Source organism: Brachionichthys hirsutus, chromosome 14 (assembly GCF_040956055.1).
Source record: "Brachionichthys hirsutus isolate HB-005 chromosome 14, CSIRO-AGI_Bhir_v1, whole genome shotgun sequence".
In the NCBI taxonomy this organism is placed as follows: Eukaryota; Metazoa; Chordata; class Actinopteri; order Lophiiformes; family Brachionichthyidae; genus Brachionichthys; species Brachionichthys hirsutus.
In genome coordinates, this window is record NC_090910.1 from 4,101,229 (window position 1) to 4,124,423 (window position 23,195).

The 23,195-nt window shown below is 46.1% G+C and overlaps 1 protein-coding gene across 1 annotated transcript in view; it reads left to right on the top strand.

The window, feature by feature from the left end:
- The first annotated feature begins 4,918 nt into the window (after positions 1–4,918).
- The window catches only part of nrp1a (neuropilin 1a), a 50,296-nt gene continuing 32,019 nt past the window's right edge, over positions 4,919–23,195 (top strand). Inside the window, exons 1-3 of the mRNA XM_068747755.1 lie at positions 4,919–4,985; positions 5,911–6,085; positions 21,551–21,732. Coding sequence (XP_068603856.1) covers positions 4,919–4,985; positions 5,911–6,085; positions 21,551–21,732 — 424 coding nt within the window. The remainder of the gene's footprint in view (positions 4,986–5,910; positions 6,086–21,550; positions 21,733–23,195) is intronic.

The window sequence follows — 23,195 nt, forward strand, 5'->3', positions numbered from 1 at the left end:
GCCTTGCAGTGGTGGCTAATCGAGGTCAGATCAAGTTAATGCCACAAAATGTTACCTCTTCAGAGAGTTTTTTCCCTTCTTCTTTCAAACTAATGGTGCCACTCATGTGATGGAAAAACTTACTGTAACGTCTGCAATTCCCTCTTGATACTCTCTCTGCACTTTCACCAGATAATCTAATTGTAGCTCTTACCAAACCAGCATCATGACGAATCACCTGCACTGGTGCAAGAAAGAAGTATGTGACCTGGAGGCACGATCGTTTTTATCAACATTTATCACTCATGTTGACCAGGTCAACCTTAGATCAGTGGTTTGCTCATAAGAAAATACCAAAGGCCGCTAAATGACTTGAAAGTTGCAGTTGAATTGGGAGTAAATCAATAACTTAAAAACTTATGGTAAGTTCGCCTGCGCTGGTCTTCCTCGCCGCGACTCTTCATCACACGTCGTTCGTTCCAGAAGAAATGACAGAGGAAAACGCAGAGACTGTGTCCGTGTCTTTAATGACGGGTTACTTGTTTGGAACTAGTTGTGTGTTTGTTTGTTTTTTTGAGGGTAAATCTCCCCACTCATTTGGGAGGGATGGAAGACGAGAGAAAAAGAATCACTGGAGCTGCTCCCAGCAGGATCAGCACCTCAGTCTCTGTCCTGATCACCATGCCAATTTAATTTAAGGTTCAGGTCTTAAGGGTCAGGTTCAGGTTGGGTCTCAGTCCAGTTTGGGTTAGTGCAGGTATGGATTATTCATATAGCCACAACTTTTTCCAAGCAGTAAACTAATCCTAATTTGCTGTTAATCTCAACTACGCAACACAATCAGAGGAATTATTGGCGTTACTACAACAAACCGCAGACATGATTCGACTCGTTTGGCCGCGTTAATAATGGATATGCTGAAACGTTCCATGTCTTTTCGATCTTCAACTGCAGTTGGGGTTTAGCAAATGTGATATTTAGGCTTGATGCAAAGATGGCTGCAAAATCCCTCTCTTTATTTGACAAGAAGGCCAAGTCTCTGACATAATGATTGAAGAAATGCTGACATTTGATCAATGAAACCTTAAAATTTGTTTGCAGAGTTGTTCAGTTGCAGCGTCTCATTCAACTGGGTTGACTTGCTATAGATGGGTGGTAAAACTCTCCTTGATATATTTTTTTTAGGGAATCAAGCTCGTCCTTGCGATTTCGCCGGGATCTTTAACATGTAACCCAAAATAACTTGAGGCCATATTCATCATGTCCAACTTCTTGGCGCATGTCCAGGAAGACAAACTTTCCAACTGGGCACTGACGGAGAATGCCGTGTCAAACGGTTTGAACTTGCACATTTCACTCTGAGTCATTCACTTTGGTGAACAAAGGCCAAGGTAATGAAATCAAGCGCGCTGCTCGCAGGAGCCATAAAATGTCTGCTTTTGTACCAGCTAATTATTCATCAGGCCTGGACTAAAGATTAGTGAGGATATATACGAGGAAGCAAATCCTTCAAATGGCTCTTTTATTGCCCCCCCCCCACAGACACACACACATTATTCCAGATACAGCGCAGCCACGCACCCTTGTGAAATGACTCTAAGCCATTGTTCCTGTGTTATCCGGACGACACGAAAGGCTAGTTAGCGCTGCCTTTGATAGAGATGCCTGGAACCATTTTAACATTTGTGTTATCAGCAAGACGGAATTACTGAGGCTGGGCTGGGAATAAAGCCACTCAATCCCCCCCCCCCCCCCCTCCCTCTCTCTAGGAATAAAATAATAGCAATGAGATATTGTAGGCTTATCCTGCTCCATTGTCTCTTTGTAAGCTGTGAACATCTCGATAGAGTCTGTGCACAATGCCCGTCAGCCACCTGAGCGCTGCTTGCATTCCTCGCCGGCAAATATAACGACGTGCAAACAAGAGAGTTTGATGCATGGGAGGTCTGGCTACATTTGTAAAAAAAAAAAAAAAATGTACTGAACATTATGGCTAAGTGTGAAAAGGGAAGACCCTGCTGTGCACTTTGAAAGGCGTCACAGTCAGGAGAAGCTGAGGAGACTCTTCAACCCGTTAAAACCAGCTCTGGCGCCCCCTAAAGGATAGAAGGCTCCAAACCACCGTGACCTGCGGCTGGAAGCAGCTCGTGCCAGGCTTAACCCTGGAGGTCACGCCGCGGCAGAGAACCCGAACCCCCGACCGTGGGAGACGGAGGCGGGCTCTTCTCTATTCTGGAAAGTTGCACAATGACAGAAAATGTGAATGAATGTTTTAGCTGAAGTTTTTTCTCTCTCTCCGCTGCTGTTTGTTACCAGTTTACCAAGAATTCATCGCAGTGTTTCCCGGGACAACTGTTTGCAAATGAGCGTTTACGCATGCTCAAATTTAAGAGTTTCATTCCTGATTAGCACTGGAAGGACTTGAAGTTTGTGAGCGCCATTTGTTCGCGGGGCTGCACGCAACGCGCATCCGTGGCCCTCAAGCGCGCAGAACATCTGGCAGCACATCATGAGTTCCGATGAAGTGTGGCGCACAGGAATATGAATCTAATGCTGCATTCTTACGTCTAACATACAATGGAGGCAGTCCACTTGTCAGATAACGTCTGATAGGAATAGATAAGGCAAGAAGTATCAAGATATATATATATATATCTAAGCTTTATTTTATTTCAGTGCGCACCCATCGGATTTGCGCATTTTATGTGTTCAATGTGGTTTCTGATGAGGCAGCTGTGTGAAATCTGCATCTCGATTGCTCAGACCCCCCCCCCCACTCTTCCTCCTCCTCCTCCTCCTCCTCCCACCTCCACGCGCTCAAACACGCGCGCGAGCGCAGACTCTTTCCTCGTAAAGGGGCGTGCGGGGCTGGCAGGAACTCAAACCTTCTGCGTTTCCAAAGGTGTCGGAGCCGAGAACGGTGACCCAAGGACATACGAAGTATAAATAAAATAAACTTCTTGTGAGTACTTCGACCGGGACTGCCCCGCTTCCCGGTACTTCCCATCCCGTTGACGCTTTTGGGGACTGCCTGCATGCTTTGCCTCTCGCACTCGTGACCGCGCCGAACAAACGGGAGCGAACTAAGGCGCGGAGAGAATCCGCGACCGATCGGCGGGGAGGAGACGAGCCTGCAAGCGGAGAGACGGACGACTCTCCGGGCATCGGCTGTGCGTCTTTGCGCGGTGAGGACCCACCGCTCCGCCGTTTAAAGGGGGGGCTTTGGGGGGGGCGGATAACCTGTTTTGCTGCTGAGTGGTGAAGAAGACCAGACCAGGTGTCATTTTAACAGACTTACCGGGAGCCTGTCGGGCTGGACACTCCGCTCCACGGCGCGCATGTTGGAGGTGGAGAGAGGAGGGCTGGACGCCGGGGGGGTTACGGGTCCTCAAGACGCAGGTGAATGCAACTGTTTATAGTGTTTATAAAAATGATATCGGGCGAAGAACACCCGCTGGGTTCAAGTGCAGTAAAGAAATGATTCGAGTTTCTAATAATTTTCAACACTGATCGGCGTTCAATTTTATACATTCGGCTGATATTGTCCCATTTGTGTTTTCGGCTGTATGTTTTTAAGATTTACGTTACAAAATGCGCATTAAAAACATTTCATAGCAGTGTCTTGACTTGCGTTATAGGCTCATGCTGAATTTGGCTGTACAGGAATAAACGCCGCGCCGCTCCGCTCCGCTCCTTTTCGCGCAGCGTGACCCAGTGAGGGCAGCTTTGAGTGTCGACGCTCCTATAATTTACGCTTTAATTGATTTCCCCTAAATTTCAGAGCGCAAGTCTGATGGTGTCACTGTTGTGGGGCAGGCTTTAAGAGCAGCGCATCTGGATAGCTACTGGCGCGTAAAAGAAGTCCAAGGGCGAAGGGGAACCACTGTTTGTGTGTGTGTGGTGGTGGGGGGGGGGCAACGGACCTTGAATAAAGTCCAAGACAAATAATTTATTTTTTCATATGAGCCAGATTTTATTGACACAAATGGGACGATACAAAGGTTAACTTTGTTGTTGATTTTGGAGTTCAGAGTATCACACATGTATCGATCAAACCCAGAGATGGGGAGGAGGGTGGAGGACGATATCCAGAGAAAACACCCTGCGTAATTCCGAATACTCCACTTTGTTTCCGATGGTAAATTCATTAAAGAGGTTATCCCGAAATAAATGTTCCTTGAGGGAGCCCTGGTGGGTTGCATCTTCCTTTTATCCGTAGCTCCTTTTCATGAGAGAACAGAGAGGGAGGGATGGGAGTGGGGGAGCGAGGGGGAGAGAGAGAGAGAGAGAGAGAGACTCACTTAAAGGAGCGCCGGTGCTCTGTGATTCAGTTTGCACCTCCGCGTAAAGAGAGCGCTTTTCTCAAATATCGTCACCAATCCCGGAGTCCCCAGTCTGAGCCTGTAGAAGCAAACTGGTCACCATTGTTACCATTGTTCCCCTCTCTTTATAGCCTATTTGCATCAGCAACAGCAGGTTCAGAACCATTTGGTCATTTCCAGAGCGCATGGACGCTGCACATATTCCTCATCCGCTCACTCCTCCTCCATTCTCCTTTCACTCCACAGTCGAGGATTACCTCCTGCCTCATCGTTTGACGGAGTAAGGACCACAGAGGAGAGGACCATTTCTTATCTTAACATATCTTGGCTTCGTTGGAGAGGATATGGCACGGAGGGCGCTGGAGAGAGGCGCGCAGCCGGCACAGGCGAGAGGAAACAGGCGCTGAATGACAGGATGCCAGCGACCTGAGCAGCACTCGCTTCAGTTTTTGAAAAGAGAGACTTCTACTTCACTTGTCGGGTCAAGAGGAAGTGAGACCAGATCGTGCCAAAAAAAATATATATAAACAAAACACTGCCAGAGGAGTTTAAGTTCGGAGTTTTCTTTTTTCTTTTTTTTGTGTGCGTAATTTTATCTTTTTGGTGAGAAAACAAGGATGCATTGTGGATTAGTCTTCATCCTGTTCATGGGAATCGTTTTGGTGGTCAAGGCTTACAAAAACGGTAAGTGTGACATCTGATCTCTTTAAATGAAGCTTTTATAAACTCTGAAAATATACTAATTCCGGTATTTAAAAAAAAGCTTCACCTTCTCTGATCTCCGCGGATCATTTCGCAAACTCGTGAAGACGCCTAAAATCCACCCGGTGCCGCTTCTACACTGACATTAGTGCTGAATGGTGATTTTATCGACCATATCCATCTTCATTATAGTGTTTACTTCTTCATGTGAGGTTTTTTTATGCTGCTAAAATATTAAAATATTTATAAAAACGTATCATTATTTTTTATTTGGGCAACAACAATATATTTATAAAATAGTAGCATGTGATAACTATTTGATGACGCATGCTTTTAGTCACTTTACGCGCGGGACCAGCCGCAGCTTAATAAAGTTTGCGCTCTTCTTTCAAACGTTTTGTTTCCTATCGGTTTGTATTTGGATCGGAAGATTGGTCGAGGTGTATCTGTTGCCCAGTAGAGGAGATGATGGATGATACAATAAGGCGCAGTATAGCGGGCGTTGAAAACGCAGCAGTTGTGCCTTTAATGACAAAACTCTCGGGAAGTTTAAAGAACAAGGACGCGCGGATCTCTCCGGCTTCTGGTCCCCACAAAGAAAATCTTGGAATGACGCGCCTTCATTTTTTTTTTTAACTCTTCTTATTCCCGAACCGGCCGGTTTGCGTGAGGAACTTTTCTCGGTGAAACTTTTGGTCCACGCCACTTTGTCCCAGACTAAAATCTAAATGTTTACGCGCCATTGCAGCTCACCATGAACAACACAGGTTATCTTTACTTTATACCTTCATTGATCCGCAAAGTTTAATTGAATTAAATATTAAACTATGATGTTGTTTTAGTGAAGACACGCAAGAATTGGTGTGGAAATGTTTTCTCTAAATATGAAATGTTCCTCTCAACACAGATAAATGTGGAGGCAACATCATAATCTCAACGGCCAACTACCTCACCTCGCCCGGATACCCCTTGTCTTACCCCTCGTCCCAGAAATGCACGTGGGTGATATCTGCGCCTGGTCCTCACCAGAGGATCCTCATCAACTTCAACCCTCATTTCGATCTGGAGGACCGGGAATGCAAGTAAGTGACGTCACGATTTAGCGACCTTGTTTATGAGAAACAGATGCGTTAAGCTCCATCAATAAAAGAAAGAAAAGTCGCGCTTTTAATCTGGATTTATCCCTGGAGCCTAGATTTTAAACAACATGTTCGTAACAAAGCTATAGAATAAAACGTTTATAAAATAATTCTTATCTGTGTAATTCTTTAAATAATAGTGAATTCATCTCCGTATTATTAATTAAATTAAACTGTCTTTGGAGCCTTTCGATCTACCTGCTTTACCTTCAGGCCGCACATCTGGAAACACCCCCACTGAGACGCTTTGCGCATCTGTAGATTTGTGTATATTTATATTTAACACGATAAAAGTGAGTCGCTGTGAGAATAATACGGCTGTTCTGTGAATGAATGTGTGTGATACCCCCCCGTCATTCGGTCCTATCATAATTATTTAATCGTGTATATTGCACATGAAACTGCGCCATCTAGCGTCTGTAGGTGCTCTGAGACGTGTCCCTGGCGCTGAACGGGTCAGCTGGACTCTATCGCCCCCCCCCCCCACCCCCTGTCATTCGGTCGTTTCCCGTCTTTGTGGAGAGAAGTCATCCTATCATAATTATTTAATTGCTGTACGTTTCGGGCGTTGATGGAGACCTAAGTGCCCGAATAGTCACCAAAGGCTATTAGCTGTGGTTCATTTTTACATTTGGGGGGGGGGGGGGGGGGCTCCATGTTCACAATCAGCTACTGACTAATTTCTTTTTTTTAATTTTATCCTCATGATAATTAATTACATTAAAAAAAAGATGATTTTAATACGGAAGTCACTTTTTTGATGCCAATCTTGTGAAAATGATCCGACTCATTCAGTTTTTAATTCAAAATGTCCCTTTTAAGGTCAGCCCCCCCCCCCCCCCCCCCCCCACACACACACACACACACACACATACACACATGCACAGACGGGTCGGGCTCTGATCCTCATTTGACTTGTCGGCGGTGAGCTGTTGCATCCATCCAAAGGCCAAGCGGCGAACCTCTTTGCAGATAGATAGTTTAAGCCGATGAAACCGGAGACAGGCAGTAATGTGATGAACCCGTGGCAGTGTGGATGGCCTAAAGGTGAGCTTCGCCCGGGCAGACTGCCTCACTCTGATTGCTTGTGTGTGTCTGTGCATGTGTGTGTGTGTGCGTCAGTGCTTTTGCCCTGCTTCTGTCTCAACTGTTTGTTTATGCTGCGGGGCTTGGGAGAGAACAGGGCTTTACTGGATCCTGTTACTGTATCCCTGCTCCACCCAAAATCTAGACCCTGGGCTTCTTTTGGCTTTTTTAATCCCGGATTTCAATCACACTCACACCTTTTTTTTTTTTTTAACTGCTGTCAGAGATTTATGACAGGCTGGATGCTGCTGTGTTTTAAAGGCTGGATTTGTTTGACACTTCTTTTTTTGGGGGTCTGATCTCAGCACCAGAGCGACCGTTAAACTGTCGAAAAGGCTCCAGGAGAACGAGCGACTGAGGAAGGGACAGGAAGAGGGGGGGTGGAGCAGTAACAATGCCCGTGCTAATCAAATTAGTCAGGAATGAATTTCCTGTGTCTAAAACACACGCAGTTTAAAAAAATAGAAACATGTAGCCCCTGCCCTGCAAGGCTTCAGAAAGAGCTCTTTTTGTGTGGAGAAGAAGCTCTGAGTTCGCTGATCCATCAGTGCATCATTTACAAATCAGATGCTTTATTTTTAACAGTCACTGAATTTGGGATTTTGCTAATTAATTTGCTGTTTATATTTCCGAGCAGACGAAGGCTGTTTAGGATCTTTGTGTTGCCTCTACTTTATTGTCTTATTGACTACAATTGGACACAATCTCTGTTCTATCAAAGGGTTTTCACGGGACCTTAGTGCCGCTTCACAGCGTTTTCCACTTTTTGTGCTGCTTCCCGTTGACTTTTGCCACCAAAGACGGGCCACCAAATGGAACGCGTTCTTATTTTTAACATGATGGCATCATGTAACAGGAGGCCGGGTTGTTGGTCTGAATCGCTGACTCGGCATGGCAGAGGTAACTCGATTACGTGGGGGGATAGTTGCGCATCTGGAGACAGTGTTTGGGTGTAATTTGTGTTGGAGCCATCAAGACTCGCGGTCACAAATTCCAGTCGCCAAATCAGCCCTTACATAATGGAAACTGATGAGAGTCAGAATGGCCTCCTTATCTGATGCACTGGCATAGAGGGTGGGGGGAGGGGGGGGGGGCTGCAATGCATGCTTCAGTGAACTGCCTTGCAATCTGATTAGTGGTTAAATGGAACACACATGCACCACATGTTCCCAAACACGACTGCTATCAGCAAACCAAACAAGAAGCACTCTCAGCGGCGCTCGCAAAAAAAAAAGAAGGTAAAACAGCCTTTAACCGAGCGGAGCCGGGCCGCGTCGGCGTCGTTGCACGTGTGCGCCGGCCTTGACAGGTTTGTTTGGGGAAGTGCAGAGGCCTGTATCCTGAGAGCCGGAGAAAGAAAACACTTCATCACAGAGATAAGGCGACTAAGTGAGCCCTGCCATTCTGAATGCACGACGTGTTTACCTTTCACGCACCGCTGTGGACTTTCACAGCGGTGGACTTCCAGGGGCCGCCGCCCTCGCAAGCTCGCACAGCTAATGAAGTTTGAGGCGCAGGCACGGGTCGCATCAAAGCAAATATTTCAAGTCGATTCGACTCTGACAATCAGTGGAACGAGCGAGCCAAACTCAAGTGGGGGAAAGGTGGAGGGAATAGATCTGCTTTTTTCGCCCGCCCCTTCCAATCATTTCCCTGCAATCTGATAAGGACCGTCAGGCTCGTCTGACTGTCATCCCAATCGAAAATGGGGCTTCCTGGGGATTTGAGTCCAAACAAATGACAGACAGGCTTCGTGTGAGAGAGATTGAAGCCAAGTATATTTAATCTGCATGTCAGATGATGTTCCTTGTTGTTCAGTCGGATACAAGCCGCTTCCACTTTTGATCACACCTCGAGCTGCAGATTGGTCTCGCCAGCTCTCCCTCTCCTGCTGACTCCAAGTAGGAGAACCGAGTTTCTTCGGATATGACGCGCTGCTGACAACATTATGAATCATTGATGAAATCAGATTTGCTGACTGGGCCACAACAACCACAACAACAACAAAAAAAATTCTTCAAAATTCTGAACTCCTTTCCAGGCAGCCAGTCAGTCAACAATGTTTGTTACAAAGGGAGGAGGAAGCCGTCTCTCCCTCTCAGCTCTCCCTCGCTTCTTTGCCTTTCCCTTTGTCTGAGTGGTGTTTTTATGGACTCCACTGAAATTCCACTGTGACAGCCTGTGTAGTGGATGGAGGGGGGAGTCAGATTAGATGTATATTAGTGGGGTGCTAGGCAGCAGAGATATTTGAGGAATGCCTTCCCAAGCAGTTCTTTGTGGGGGAGATTGAAGGGAGAGTCAGTGAAAGCCTTATGCCTCACCATGCTTCAAAAGTCGTCAAGAGCCCCCCCCCCCCTGCATTCAGGTGTCTGTAACTCAAAGCTTGGAAAAGCTCTCTTTTCCTCTTTTTAATTGTAGTCCCCCCCCCCCCCCCTTTTTTTTTGCCTGTCCTTCTGCCCCTTCCACTCCGATCTCCTGCTGAGCTGCCCCCGTGGAGCTGCCCCCGTGGAGCTGCTCGGCCTGCTGGGAAGGCAAACATTCTCGGCTGTGTCTCTTCTACAATAGATATCCTGCCCCTCCTCTCAGTCCTGACCAGGTCTGGACTCCAGGGATGACTAAGAGAAGCTTGCAAAGGGGGGGATTTCCCTACCCTGGATCTATAGTTGGCTCCGTCTTTAGTGATGTGAAATCCCACTGATGGTCAAATGTCCCGACAAAGACAGCCACCTGTTTCTAGGAAGCGAGAGTTGAGGACGGAATGTGCTTTAGGGAACTCGTACTTTCCCAAACTCACCTGGATATCACGCGAGAACATCACAGTGATGAGTGATAACTCCTCATTAAGTCCACCCCCCCACCCCCCCTCACTCCCCTCTCACTTTCTGTCAGGCAACCATCGGCAAATAAGGAGAAATGCGCGGTGGGACCGTTTATCAGCCGTTGTCATGGAGGGAAATAAATAAGGCGAGAGCTCAGCAAGAATCTCTTTTCAGCCGGCCCATGTCAGGAGAGGCTTTCAAAGAGGGGAAGTGCTGTGACCTCGCAGGCCGAGGGGATGCAGCGTCGGAGTGACAAGGATTGTTTCAGATGCTTATGGGACCTATTAGCAGATGTTTATTTCTGTTGTCAGTGTGTGTGTGGGTTGGTGCGTGTGTGTGTGTGTGTGTGTGTGTGTGTGTCAGTCAGAGAAGCAGTTGGGCAATTGGAATTCAAAGAGGTGCTGCAAAATAGACACCGGAAAAAAAAGAGTGAGCAGGCGGACCACGCCTTTTATAACTACCAGGTTCCAAATAAGTAGGTGAAATTATGTACCTGTGATTTCCCACAGCAAAAAAAAAAGAAATTCCCACGGCTCATAACAAAAGAAATCAAACTAATTACATTGAAATGAACTGAACCAGTGTCCAATGAAAAGCCAGCGTGAATCTAGGAGAAATGCACTTTGCATATGTCGTGTTTGCGCTGCCGATTGTACCAAAACCTTATTTCACCACGAGTGGCAAAGCTTCCAGAGATGAGCGCTCTGCATTTTCAAGTTCTATTTAAATAATAGGTTGCCACATTTGCTCTCTGCAAAATGAAACCGTTAGTGAAGGTGAGCCATTCGACACAAACGGAAGCCTTTGCCGCCGCCGCCTTGACGGATGTTGAGTTTTCACCTTGTTAATTAACCACGGGGCAGAAAGGAGAGGACGGCAGCCAGAGACGTCGCTTCAGAGAGCTTCTGCTCTCATTCCTCTTGTTTTAATGTATTTCTCTTAAACTTGGAAGGTTAATGAGCGGGATTAAAGCACGTCTGTGAACATGTTTGTCTGGATGTCTACATGAGGGCCCCCCCCCCCCCGCCCCCCTTTCACCGGTGAACATTTGACCTTGGCCGAGGCTCGGAAGGGCAGCCTGATTGAAAAGCTTTCTGGCCATGGCATCTGCCATCCTCCCCGCTGCTCTGTCACCACTTTGATTCACCCAATGACAACCTGCGAGCCGAGCCACTCTGCCTCACAGCGGGAGGGAGGTCCGCCTCGCAGCGGGGAAGTAGGAAAAGCATGAACAAGGGAGGGAGAGGGAGAGACGAGAGACGGCCAGGCCCGTGCTCATAAATAAACCACCGTTTTACAAGCCTCGGTCTTGTTTTTTGTGACAGTCTCACGAATCAGCCTGTTGTGTTTTTCATCTAAATGTGTGACTTGGTGACTCATGTTTGCCAGTCTGAGGGCCACTAAGCTGTTTCTGGCACATATCCGGCGAATTATTTCTTTTTTCTTCCCCGAACAAATACCAATACACACTCCCCTATAAGGAAAACATGCTTTGTTGAATGGAGCTGCACAGTTGTGCGTCACATCTAAAGCAGAATGCTAGAAAAGACTGAATTGAGAGCCTTTTTCAAAAGACTGTAAAAAAAAAAGCATCATGGTCATTTTTCCTCCAGTGAAAAGGCTATAATTTAATTAAATCTTTTCAAAGACTAGCTGGCAACAAGTATGTTTCTTCTTTATTTAATATAACTAGCAACAGATTTTCATCTATTGCCTTTTTTTTTTTTTGCTCTTCATCAAATGCAGATTTTTTTCAGTTCACAAGACTGTGTGGATGCTGCCAAAAAAGGTCACGGGAGGGTGATTGAATAATTTGTGTTCATAATATGTGGGGGTGGGGGGGGCTGGGCTTCCCATGAGACCAAAGATGGATTTTTACCACCCAATAGGCCTCACTCACACACAGTGCGTGCTTGAATCGTGCGCACGAACGTTTTACACACAAACATGTGATTCATCAACATGTTCTTGCTTGAATTTGTTCTTATTCTGTGAACAAATTCCTCAGACCATGCGGACGCACAAATAATAAAGGATCTGCGCCCTAAAAACTTAAAATCTAAAAAAACAAAATGGGCACCATGTACTTGCAGTCCTTGATTCTTCAATTTAATGCTTCATTTACGCTAAATAATATGCGCATGTAAGTAAAAAAAAAACAACTTTGACTGTTCAATGAACAGTGAAAAGCAGCGCCTCAGTGTGGCCCTCAGGTGCCACTGCATTGACAGTCCCTGTGATCGAAGCCCGGGTGTCTTTATTGTTTGTGGTTGTTGTGGCCTCCACCTTTGAAGGGATGACTTTAATTTTCTACTGTTGTGAAATGTCTTTTTTGGATTTTTGGGGTTGTCTCTCACGGCCTCAAACCTCTACGCCGATCTCCTTAAGGTGCATCGAATGGATGTCCCTTTTTTATGGAGAAATGTGGGCCTGGTATTGCAGACTTCAGATTGTGGGCATTGGCCTGTCAATTTAGAGTGATTCTGATTCACTAATATTTGCACGAGGATGAGAAGAAAAATGGCCCAGCGTGCACGTGTCATTAATCCAACCGTGATTTTGCATATACATATAGATGTATTTACTTCTCCAGCCATCCCAGAGGAGAAAGGGAAGAGACGAGGCGGTTTGCTTGAATTGATGACGGAGTTCTGGACGCCCAAGCTTGTCAGACATGTTGGAGTCTGTGATTTTGATTGATGTGGCCATGGTCCTAGGTGGCATGTTTGTTGCCCCAACGCCTCAGTGCTTACAGATACTCAAGGGCTGGCAGGTTGGGGGTCGGTGGGGTGCTCAGTAAGCACAAGTCCTTTATTTAAACAATCAAGCGAGTCCCTCTTGGGTCTCTGGCTGGAGCAAAGTTTGTTTGCAGTGGACGAGAGGGTCGGTAGGTAGGAAGTAAAACCCATCCTGTCTGGGTCTCAGATCCTGGGGTCATTTTCGGTCAACGTGTTTTCGCACAGCAGGCTGGCCACTCAGCCCGGCGTGATCCGACTAGAGCGGCAAGCAGACGGTGATTGATGGTTTGGTACCCCACTGCTCTCTGATTGAGTCTGATTTGCTCTTCGCTTGATCTCTCTTCGCTAAATTGGCAACATTCAGATTTTCTTTTTCATTGCCTTAGCCGCCACATTTATTTATTTTTCTCACAGCCTTGCTTCTTCTGTTAGAGATTGCAGTAAATGTATTATTTTAATGGGACAGTAAGTAATCCTACTGTGTGGCTTAATCACAGTAGGCATTTATCAGTGGCCTATACCTGTGGCATCAGTCCAACATTTCCTGATGACCCATCCCTACTCTGGCTTAAGTGACAAGTGGGCCACTCTGCCTCACCCATGCTTATACAACCCCCCAGAGGACTTCACAATAGGCAAAGAGGGAAATGATGGCAATGGACAGACAGCCTCCAAGTTGGCAGGAAAGTCTGATTGTGGGGCCAGTAAATGGAAGAGTCACTTCGCCCTCCAAAAGCTGGCAAGGTGTGGCCCTGAGATGTAATATCAGGCATTCAACCTGTCCTCCCTGCACCACGGAAGACATTCGCCTTTTTTCATGACCCCCCCCCATCGCTCGGTTTACTTCCAAAGTGCTGCATCATCCGAATTCGTTGCATACAGCGTGAACAATGTGCCGGTAGTAGTCACAAAGAAATAGAGGATGCCGTTTTAAAGAATTCATGTCCTGTACAAGGTCTGATCAACATTGAACGAAAATCTGGCACCGACTCATCTGGGCGACATGACATGACATGTTGGACAAGCTTAAAAAAACGAACAAAAAAAACCTTTTCTCTTTTTTATTTATTTTTTAATCTCCATCCCTCTTCCTCTTCCTCTTCCTGTTCGAGCGAGAGATAGATTGTCCTGTCTCAAGGATATTGTGTAGTTTAAAGGTCGACTGTGGCTGCTGTTTATCTGTATTGTAAACAGGGGAGTCCTCACTCCGGTTGGTCTCCGGCTGCCCCTGACCAAGTGGCTACAAGTGTGACTGGGTCAGTAGAGGGGAGGGGGGTCCCAGCCTGGACTGCTCCCTGACCCCAAACCCTCCGGACATCTGCACATTGTCGGGAGGACAGAGGAGAGATGGAGAAGAGAAAGACGGCTGGAGGCGACGGATGGGGCGTAATTGAATCATTCCCAGTGCCTTTATGGCTGCCATTGCCCTAGAGCCTACCAGCCATTATGAAGCCATGATGAAGAATGTCAAAGAGAGAGCGAGAGAGAGAGAGAGAGCGAAGCTTTTGGCTTGCTTTGTGTCGGCACCTGTTACCCATCAGCCACCTCTATCAGCGACTCGCAGCGTTTCACTCTTTTGTTCCTGAGCTCCCGCTATCAGCACGTCAACTTGCATGCCTTCGCACTCGGCTCTATCAGCCTCGCCAGTCTGTTTCCCCTTCACCCACCAATGCCACCGTCCCACACTCTCCCTTGCTTCCTGCCCATTGTGGACGTGAGGAGATTTGAAAAGCACCCAAAACGCTTCACCTCTAGCTGACCTCAGCCTCATCTCCCCTCCTCCGCTCTTCTCCTTCTCCTGCGGCACGCTCCTCGTGCACGCGGCTCATTAGGGGGGGGGGGGGGGGCTGGCTCCCGACAGCATCAGAAACAGATAGATGATTGCCTTTGCATATGGTGCTTTGTTTTTTGGGGAGAGCAGAGCATGTCTTCCATTATCAGCCAATAAAATGAGAAGTTATGTAGCACTCATTCTGCTATGAGGTGCCATATAAAGTTCAGTAGGTCACCAGAATACAATTATCTCCACGTGTCCTGCATGTTTCTTCTTGCTTACACATGTACTCACTAGCAGGGCATCCAGTAATAGCTTGTCACCTGGAAGCGTCACCTATCTGTGCCATAGCCAGAATAAATGGATGCTCCTCTTGGATCCTCCTCACTCATGTCATAATCTTTCTTTCTTCTGATAGTTAACTCAATCAAGTTGTCAAAATCAGTTCAAAGAACAGAGAACCACATTTGATTGGCCGCGATGTAAACATGAAACCTGGAATATGAAATATTTTATTTTAACATCGAATGGATTCATTTACGTTGTCTTCTACTGCCCTTGGTTCTCAAATAGCAAATGTGTCTTCTGGCGATAGGAAAGGAGCCGGCAGGCTGTATTTATAAAGATTACACCGGAGTCTGGAATCCTGCACATGCGTTCCACTCTCAAATCATGCAGGTGTCGACCCAAATAATGTACCTCCAATCCCAGCCTGTGTATATTTGGATCCCTGTGGGGAGATACATTGTGGACTAAACCGGGGGTTACGGGTCTTTACATCTTCATTATGCAGCAGGTTGAGACGAGGCAGCTCTGTGCTATCTGCCTCCTTGCAGGGAGTCTCCATATAGTTGCCCCTGTTGGTTTTCTCGGGGGGGCGGGGGCTAAGTCGAGGATAGAACATTTAAAATAGACATGAAGGCATCCTCGCCCTTTCTCCCCGTGCCCTGTTATTTTTACCCTTGGCTTCTCATTGTCGTAACGCCGGTGTATCACCCGAGCCGAGCCACAGACTCCTGCCGAGGACTCGCTCTTCTCTCACCTCTCCCTGCCCCTTTCTCCTGTGTAATCAGAGATCCTTTCAAATGTCAAGGTGGGACAAATGGAAGCCATTCCCTCCTGTAATGGCCCCAGAAATGGGCTCGAGCGCCTCTCTTTTTTTGTTCATTTTTGTTAAAAGGTGCAGGTGTTTTCATTCTTCCTATCGTCTTTGCTTGCAGTATTTCTTTGTATTTATTTCTTTATTTTTTTTGGCCAATTTCCAGCTTTTCCTTTTTGATTCTTTGCAACTTGTACCACTGAGCTTGACTGCCAAGCTGCGTAAAAGCTTGGTATCATGAAGGCATTACTACACTGTGGTTTTATCTCTATGCAGTGCTTTCTAGAAATGTACCCAAGGGCTTGGCTGCTTCATTTGCAAAGCATACATTCACATATGAATATGAATTACTGCACACTAAGATTCTCAGAGAGTGCTGCCGTATGCGCCAAGACATTGCATTTCCGAAGCTCACAAGGACAGAGTGTTAAATGTGTATTTCCTTTTTTGCCATGGGCAAACCCATGTTTGAGTCACAAAGTTTGGAAATGGAAATCCTTCATGGCTGCAACAACCGTACTGCCTTCACTGTGAAATTACTGTTTGATGCTTAGAATTCCACAGCAAATGTTAAGTATTTATTTAGGGTAAAAAGTTATTAAAGGTTTTTAATTTGATGGCATCGTTGGGGCAATTATACTCTTCATTGGTTTGAAAGAAGGATGTATATTCACATTTCTGCCGTCGTGTTATTTTTGACCTGTTTGCCAGGCTTCGGCTTGTGTTTTTTCCTTGGGAATTTTTAAATATGCAAATAGAATGTTTGAAAGCATACCCGGTCTCGGTTCAGCCCTGCGGGCATGTCACAAACACCCCCGTGGGAATAGAAAGCAAGTCAGCTGACATACTTTACCATCGCCGGAGTTCAGAGTGCAGTAGGTCTCACATGAGGTGAACATGGGGGGGGGATTAGAAAGCCTGCAAACAGTGGCAGCTTTTGTGGTCACTTTTATTAGCCCTGCTTGTCTGCAGCCGGCTCCCTGTCTAGATCACAGTATATGTGAGCCCACTCTGTGCTGAGCAGAAAGGACCCCCCTCCCCACTCCCCTCTCCCCCAGTGGGACAGATTTCTGAGCTCATATTTCTGAATAAAGGATTATTGTGTGTGTTGCAAAAACGGAGGAGGGGTGCCATAATTGAGTCTAAATAGCCAAATTCATTAATTTGATTGTTGGCAACAGCAGATCTCTCGACAGCGTAATTAGGAAAGCTAATGGAGAGAGGCGCGCTGAATCCATCAATGCTAATGACAATTCGCTCTTCAGGAAAGCGACTTCGAGGCTTTGGTTTGGCTCTGAGGAGGACATCATAAAATCAGACAGCCTATAGGTGTCTAAAAAAATGTGCGGTCTAAATGTTTGGCAATGACGACGAGCGATGCCCGTTGGATGAGTACAGATGAACGGTCCATCTTTTCCTTTTCATCCATCCATCCATGTGGTGAGGAAAGCAATCAGGCCATTCTCCCATCACCGACAAGGAGCCGCTTCTGAGCCCATCATGGCTGATTGGTTGGGTCCATTCTGCTGAGTGCCTTCAGAGGCCTTCAACTCCCGCATTCATTTCCTGCAGATTCAGAACTAGAGACACCAGCGGAGAGAATAAAGGCTTACACTCGTTTCTTTCTTTCTTTCTTTAATACCCGCCGTGGTAAAGCTTCCTTTTTTTTTTTTACTACAATGGGATCTTGACCTTCAATGAAAATCTTAATGTTCCAGAGTCAATTACGGCTAATGCCTTCGTCTGAGAACATTAACATGTACAGCCTTTTTTTCCTTCTTCTTCTTATTTCCTTGTCTGTCCAGGAAATCGGATGAGGGGATCGTTACAGCTGGAAGTAGGGGAGCAGTTATTTTAGTATGGGTTAATGAATGACACATGTAAGAGGGGAAGCAGTGTGGGATGGAGAAGCAGAGAAAGAGAGACCGTTTTATTTCATCGAGGTATGTCCCCTGCAGGCACGTTGAAAACTAAGTCTGAGATCAGCTTGTCTTGTGCCTCCTTCCACAAACGATGATGGTGCTTCTTTTCCTTCTTTTTTTTGTTGCCCCAGGTGACAGTTTGTTAGCCGAGGCTCATTTGGGCCAATGTTTTTTTTTGCAGTTTTTCAAAGAGCTGTCCCCTCGTCTGTGGCTAGGCCTTTCCACTCGTGTTATCCGCAGATGTTTTGACGTGCTGTTGGTGACATGTTTTCATGCAACAGCAAGTCATACTGTGACAGCAGCAGAAAGAGAAACGTCAGAGGAAATTGCCAAGGCATTTGTTCTCCGCACTGCTGAAGCCAGAGGAGTAACACACACACAAAGAAAGGGCAGTCTTGTTCTGGGGGGGGGGGGGGGGTTCCCATGGCATTCTTGAGCTTATAAATGGTCTGATTAAGAAATCGCTCCAATTGACGAGGCTCTTGCAGTCTGTCACAGCATTATTTCATTGCCTCTGATTGTATTGTTTCTGTATAACCATATCAAGCAGACATTTATTGAGGGAGGAAAGATTATTTCCATGGGAAAGCTTCAGGCAATATAACTGCTCTATTGTGAGACTGGCGGTTTGTCGCCTTCTCTTTGGCTTTGCAAGGAGGGCTAATGTTCTTGTTTGACACGAGCGGATTGCTTTCTCTCTGAGCCTGAAGAAAGGAGGCAGGCTAATACATTTGAGTCGGTGAAGCGAAGGTCGTTGAGAATTACATTCAATCGCCCCCCCCTACCCCCTCCTTTTTTCTCTTTAATTTCCCCATTGGATTGGTAAACCATTTTCACGATTAGGACTGTGGTAGGCAGCTCTCAGTGTGTGTGTGTGTGTGTGTTGTGTTGTGCTGACGGGCCCGCCCAGATCCAAAGCACACCAGACAGATAAATAGGTGTATGACTCAACTGCATTGTGTTGTCATGGGGAATAAGAACAGCAAAAACACCAGCAGCGACGCAGCAGAACATCACACACACCAGGTCAGGAAGTAGAGAAGAGGCAAACCCCCCCAAAGCAGGAGCTTAGAAGTAGCTTATGATCATGTTTGCCTTTTATGATCCTAAATGGAGGTTGTAAGTGGTCCCTTGTCTTCCTTAGAAACTCTCAGAAAGACGACTGCACGGGCGTTCAGACCAATTGAGTTGCTCTTAACAGACTTGGCGACAGCAGAAACTCTCGGAGGCTTTAAACTGCCCCACCAAGTGTTTCTCGTGATGTCTCCCTGATGACAAGCACCTGAATGGAAATATATCCCCCATGCATGCTCTTTATTTTGTCGTAGAGCCCAGTGAGGGCCGCCGCCGCCACGACATAGTCTCCGTATCCTCTCTCCCACAGAGGCGACTGTGGGAGAGTAAATGCAGCAAACAGGTTTTGGAGAGGTGTGAGCAAGGAAAATACAGATTTCTCTTGTTTGGATGGTGCATGAGGGCTTTGTGAGGGAAGTTGAAATGAAAACATTGGTTAGTTGGAATCAATTTATAGTATGTGTTACTGTGCATGATGTGCATACTGCTTTACTAGTTCAAGTGTGCAGAAACAGCCAAACCTCACACGCGCAAACACTTGCTCAGCTCCTCGAGGCGTGCTGCAGCATGCCTCTCCTCTCCTCCTCCATCTCAGTGATGCATCTCAGCATCAATGTTTTTCGGCGTCTGGCAACGCTCAGCTATTGGCAGTTGGATAGCTGCAGAGACAGAGGCTCGGAGGTGAATTATACGTCAGCTGATAGAGCACAGCAGAAACAGGAGAAAAACAGCTTGAGGAGAGGAGAGGAGAGGCATCATCTTTTAATTTATGTGGATGGACACTTTATTCCAATTTCAGCAGGAGTGGAAACTTTTAAAGGAAATATCTGAATGAAGCAGATACTTTCAGTAAAAACAATTATACCATTTTATGAAACTCAAACATTCATCCATTGTTATTCAAATGTTAATTTTCGTCACAAAAAAAAGAATGCCCTTTGTCACTTTAGTGAATAAACTAAGACATGACCACACAAAGAACTGATGCTTGCTCCAGGGAAACTCATTAAGATAAATAAGGAGTCCCATTTAGCAGCAAAGTGAATGTTAGGAGGAGGCAACATTGTGAGCACCATGTGATACGAGCATTTCCTACCTCGGTGCAGCTGATAAGGTGGTTAAAACAAAGGGGTCGTTGTGTTAGTGAAGCTGGGCATGTTTGCCACAGTTGGTGGCCCGATGAGGGGGGAGAGAGAAGACCTGGTTTGAAAGCACCGAAGAAATGAAAGAGGCCAAACGGCTTAAGCAGGAAAAGGAGAACTGAGCTCCAAAATAAAAAAAATAAAAAAAGCTTGGATCCCCGATAACAGCTGTGAAGAGTGAAGGTCTATCAGGGCCTACAGCAGCGACTGTCTGTCCCGCCAGCACAGCCTTAACCAACACGGCTCAAATTTAGAGCGGAGGAGAATGAGGTTCGGCACTTGGTCCGCGCTGACGGCTCCACATCACCTCGGATCACTCCATGAGGGCCCAAAGACAAGTGGAGCCATCCGTCCACCAAACCTCCTCCTTCTGTCCAGCTTTAACTGTATACTTCCTCTCGCTGTATTCTTAACAAATGTGAAGGAAACCCAGTTTGCAGATGGAAGTGTGCTTGGATGCATGTCAGGACCCACCCGTGGGTCCAGGCCCACCCTGAGTCCATCATTCAGAGTATAAATCACCTTTTGGGCGAACTCCTAAGCATCTAGTGAATTCGCCATCTCTCAAGAGGCGGGATGTTTGATTGCAATTTGGGAATCAAGTAAAACTATGAAATCGCTCACATTGCCCAGAGGCCACTATATTTTCTGACATGCTGCACATTATACTTACATTTCCTGTTTACTGTGTGCCAGCTGTTGTTGTTGTTGTTTTCACTTGGTCCCTGATGAAGATGGAGGACCGTCACGGCAGGCCATCGAGGTTTGGGCAGGAATAAATTCCAACTTTCCCACTAAGTTGAAAGTTTCTCTGGAGCATGCGTTGTGGGCAATTAAGAGCTGTGGCAAACCTGAACTGAAAACTGCCATAGGGAGCGGCACTCCCCAAAACACAGCGTGGAAAAGTCAGCTGAGCAAGTCATATAAACTCGCACAAGGAAACCTGGAGTGAAAACCACAACTCAAATGTATTTAACGTGCCCTTCGAACAAGCGCATGAACACACCCTGATAACCAGGGGCTATTTCGACCACCCTGCTCGGCAAGCCGGTGTAATTTCTCCTCTAATCGCTGAAGTCTCGCACGGCGGATTCCATGTGTGCGAGCATCATGGCTCCTGTTTTCCTCCTCTGCTCCTAAACTCTAAGCTGACACAATTACGCCAGGCGGCTGCTGCCTTCAGTAGCCACGGGTTTGGAATTCCATTTGAATGTGACGTGCTTTTAGTCAGCTTTAACATCTGCTCTTTCTGCACACCGGTTAAAGCCAGACACCGATATATTAATACTTTAACACATCATTTTATATTATCTTACAGGTGTGCACGCACTCACACACAACAGATAAGCACTGGTCAGATGAAGCTTGGTAGTTAAAAACGGTGATACAGGTATATGCATGGCCTCAGTGCTGCTGGGAGGATCAAATCCTCTACAGGGTGCATGATATAATGAAAGCATAGCCTGTTCACCTGTTCTGTGAGTTTTGACCTGAAAACTCATTAGAACACTGTGTTTCATTTCCACTACATTACCGGCATTACCTGCACAATCTGCTGCGTTGTGCCGTGTTTATAGGATCCTCTGAGTATAAATGTTTAATGGGAACGAGCATAATTTAACTTCTGCAAGAACGCAGAAAAAAAAGAGCAAACCATGAATGACTAAAAGTAGATTTAACCTCAAACAAACAAACAAACAAAAGGTTTGCTTCAGCATGGCTAACACCGCTTCCCTTTCTCTTCTTGTGTTCAGGTACGACTATGTGGAGGTGCGAGACGGCGTGGACGAGAGCGGTCAGCTTGTGGGGAAGTACTGTGGGAAGATCGCTCCCTCTCCGGTCGTCTCATCTGGAAACCAGCTCTTTATCAAGTTTGTGTCGGACTACGAGACACACGGAGCCGGATTCTCCATCCGATATGAGATCTTCAAAACAGGTGGGTGGCCTAATACCCATTAAATATATGAAGTATTTCCGAGCATGACACACACGGTATTAATGCTGTACGTGTTTTCCATGATACCGTTTTATTAAATGATTATTCCAAGATGAAAACACTCCAGGCACAATACCGCATCCCCAAGGGTCAGAGCCACATTTCTAATTAAACTGCGTTTAATAAAACTTCATCTTAAGGATCATTTAGTCGCTGTTCTGGACCAGTCGTTGAATTCCAGATGAGATGAGATCTAAATGACCTTAAGTGGCTGTTTTTCTTGTTAATAGGTATTTTACTCCTCCCATCTGCCATTCCAGAAAAACAACAACAACACACAACTTTCATTGTAAAACAGTCATTTGCCATTTTTGAACAGCTTTTCCCTCCTGATCGGCGCAATCCAGCAGATTTTCATCCCTGTGAAAGCGTCAACCCAACAGCTTTGATTTGTCATGGTCCTCTTCTATTTATTGCACAAGTAGCCCGATATAATCTGCAGATTTCTTCACGTTTAATAAATGGCTAGCCATAAAGTAGTTACTAACTCCACGGTTTAAGATCGGGGGGGGGGGGGGATATCAATGTGATTTGTCTTTATCAAGAAAAAAAGAACATCTAATTTCATGGTTTGTTTGGGATTTAGTGAAGGCGCTGAAGCATTAAATCATGCAATCGCAATATGGCACCCAATATGCTCGATTCAAAATCATATTTCCATATGCGCCCTAATTGTTTTAATTTTTTTAATTGTTGTACAATAAGCAAGAACATAATTTATTCAACATTTATTCAACAAATGTCATTTCAAGCATTTGTTTGTCAGATGACGAGTTATGGCATGGTTATAAACCTGTTATTACAACCACTGATTTATCTGTGGTGGTATCCTGTCATTGTAAAATCTACAAAAAACAAAATGTATTCTAGAATCGTGTATAAAGCACAAATATCCTCACTGTCTGTATAACAAGAGGGAGAGTTTCCTGTGGGTTAGCCGCCTCCCTTTGTTTGGACTGAAGGAGGACAGCACATAGCTGGAGCGTGACCCGGCGGCTGACAGGTGGTAGAAAGTCCACTTTCATTAATTAACCTCAGCAGCAGTCTATAGCACGCGCCTCCTTCATGACCTCCAAGACATGATGGATGGTGCTGCAAGGGCCCTCCTTTCTTTTAATCTGGGCTAGTGTGTTTGTGTGTGTGTCGATACTTCTACGTGTCACCATCACAACGGAGCATCTGGCGGAGTGTGGGTCCATTTAGATGATCAGAGGGACGCTCCGCCCCGACATACGCAAACTCATCTGCACACACTCGCTCCGTACGTCCCCTCAATAGGCCGCTTAAATCTATGGCAGGCTCATCTGATTATAAATGAGGCTCGCTTGGATGTCCAGAGCTGAAATGAGATGAAGCTGCTGGTGGAAAAATATCTAGCAAGAAATCTTGATCTTAGTAAAGAT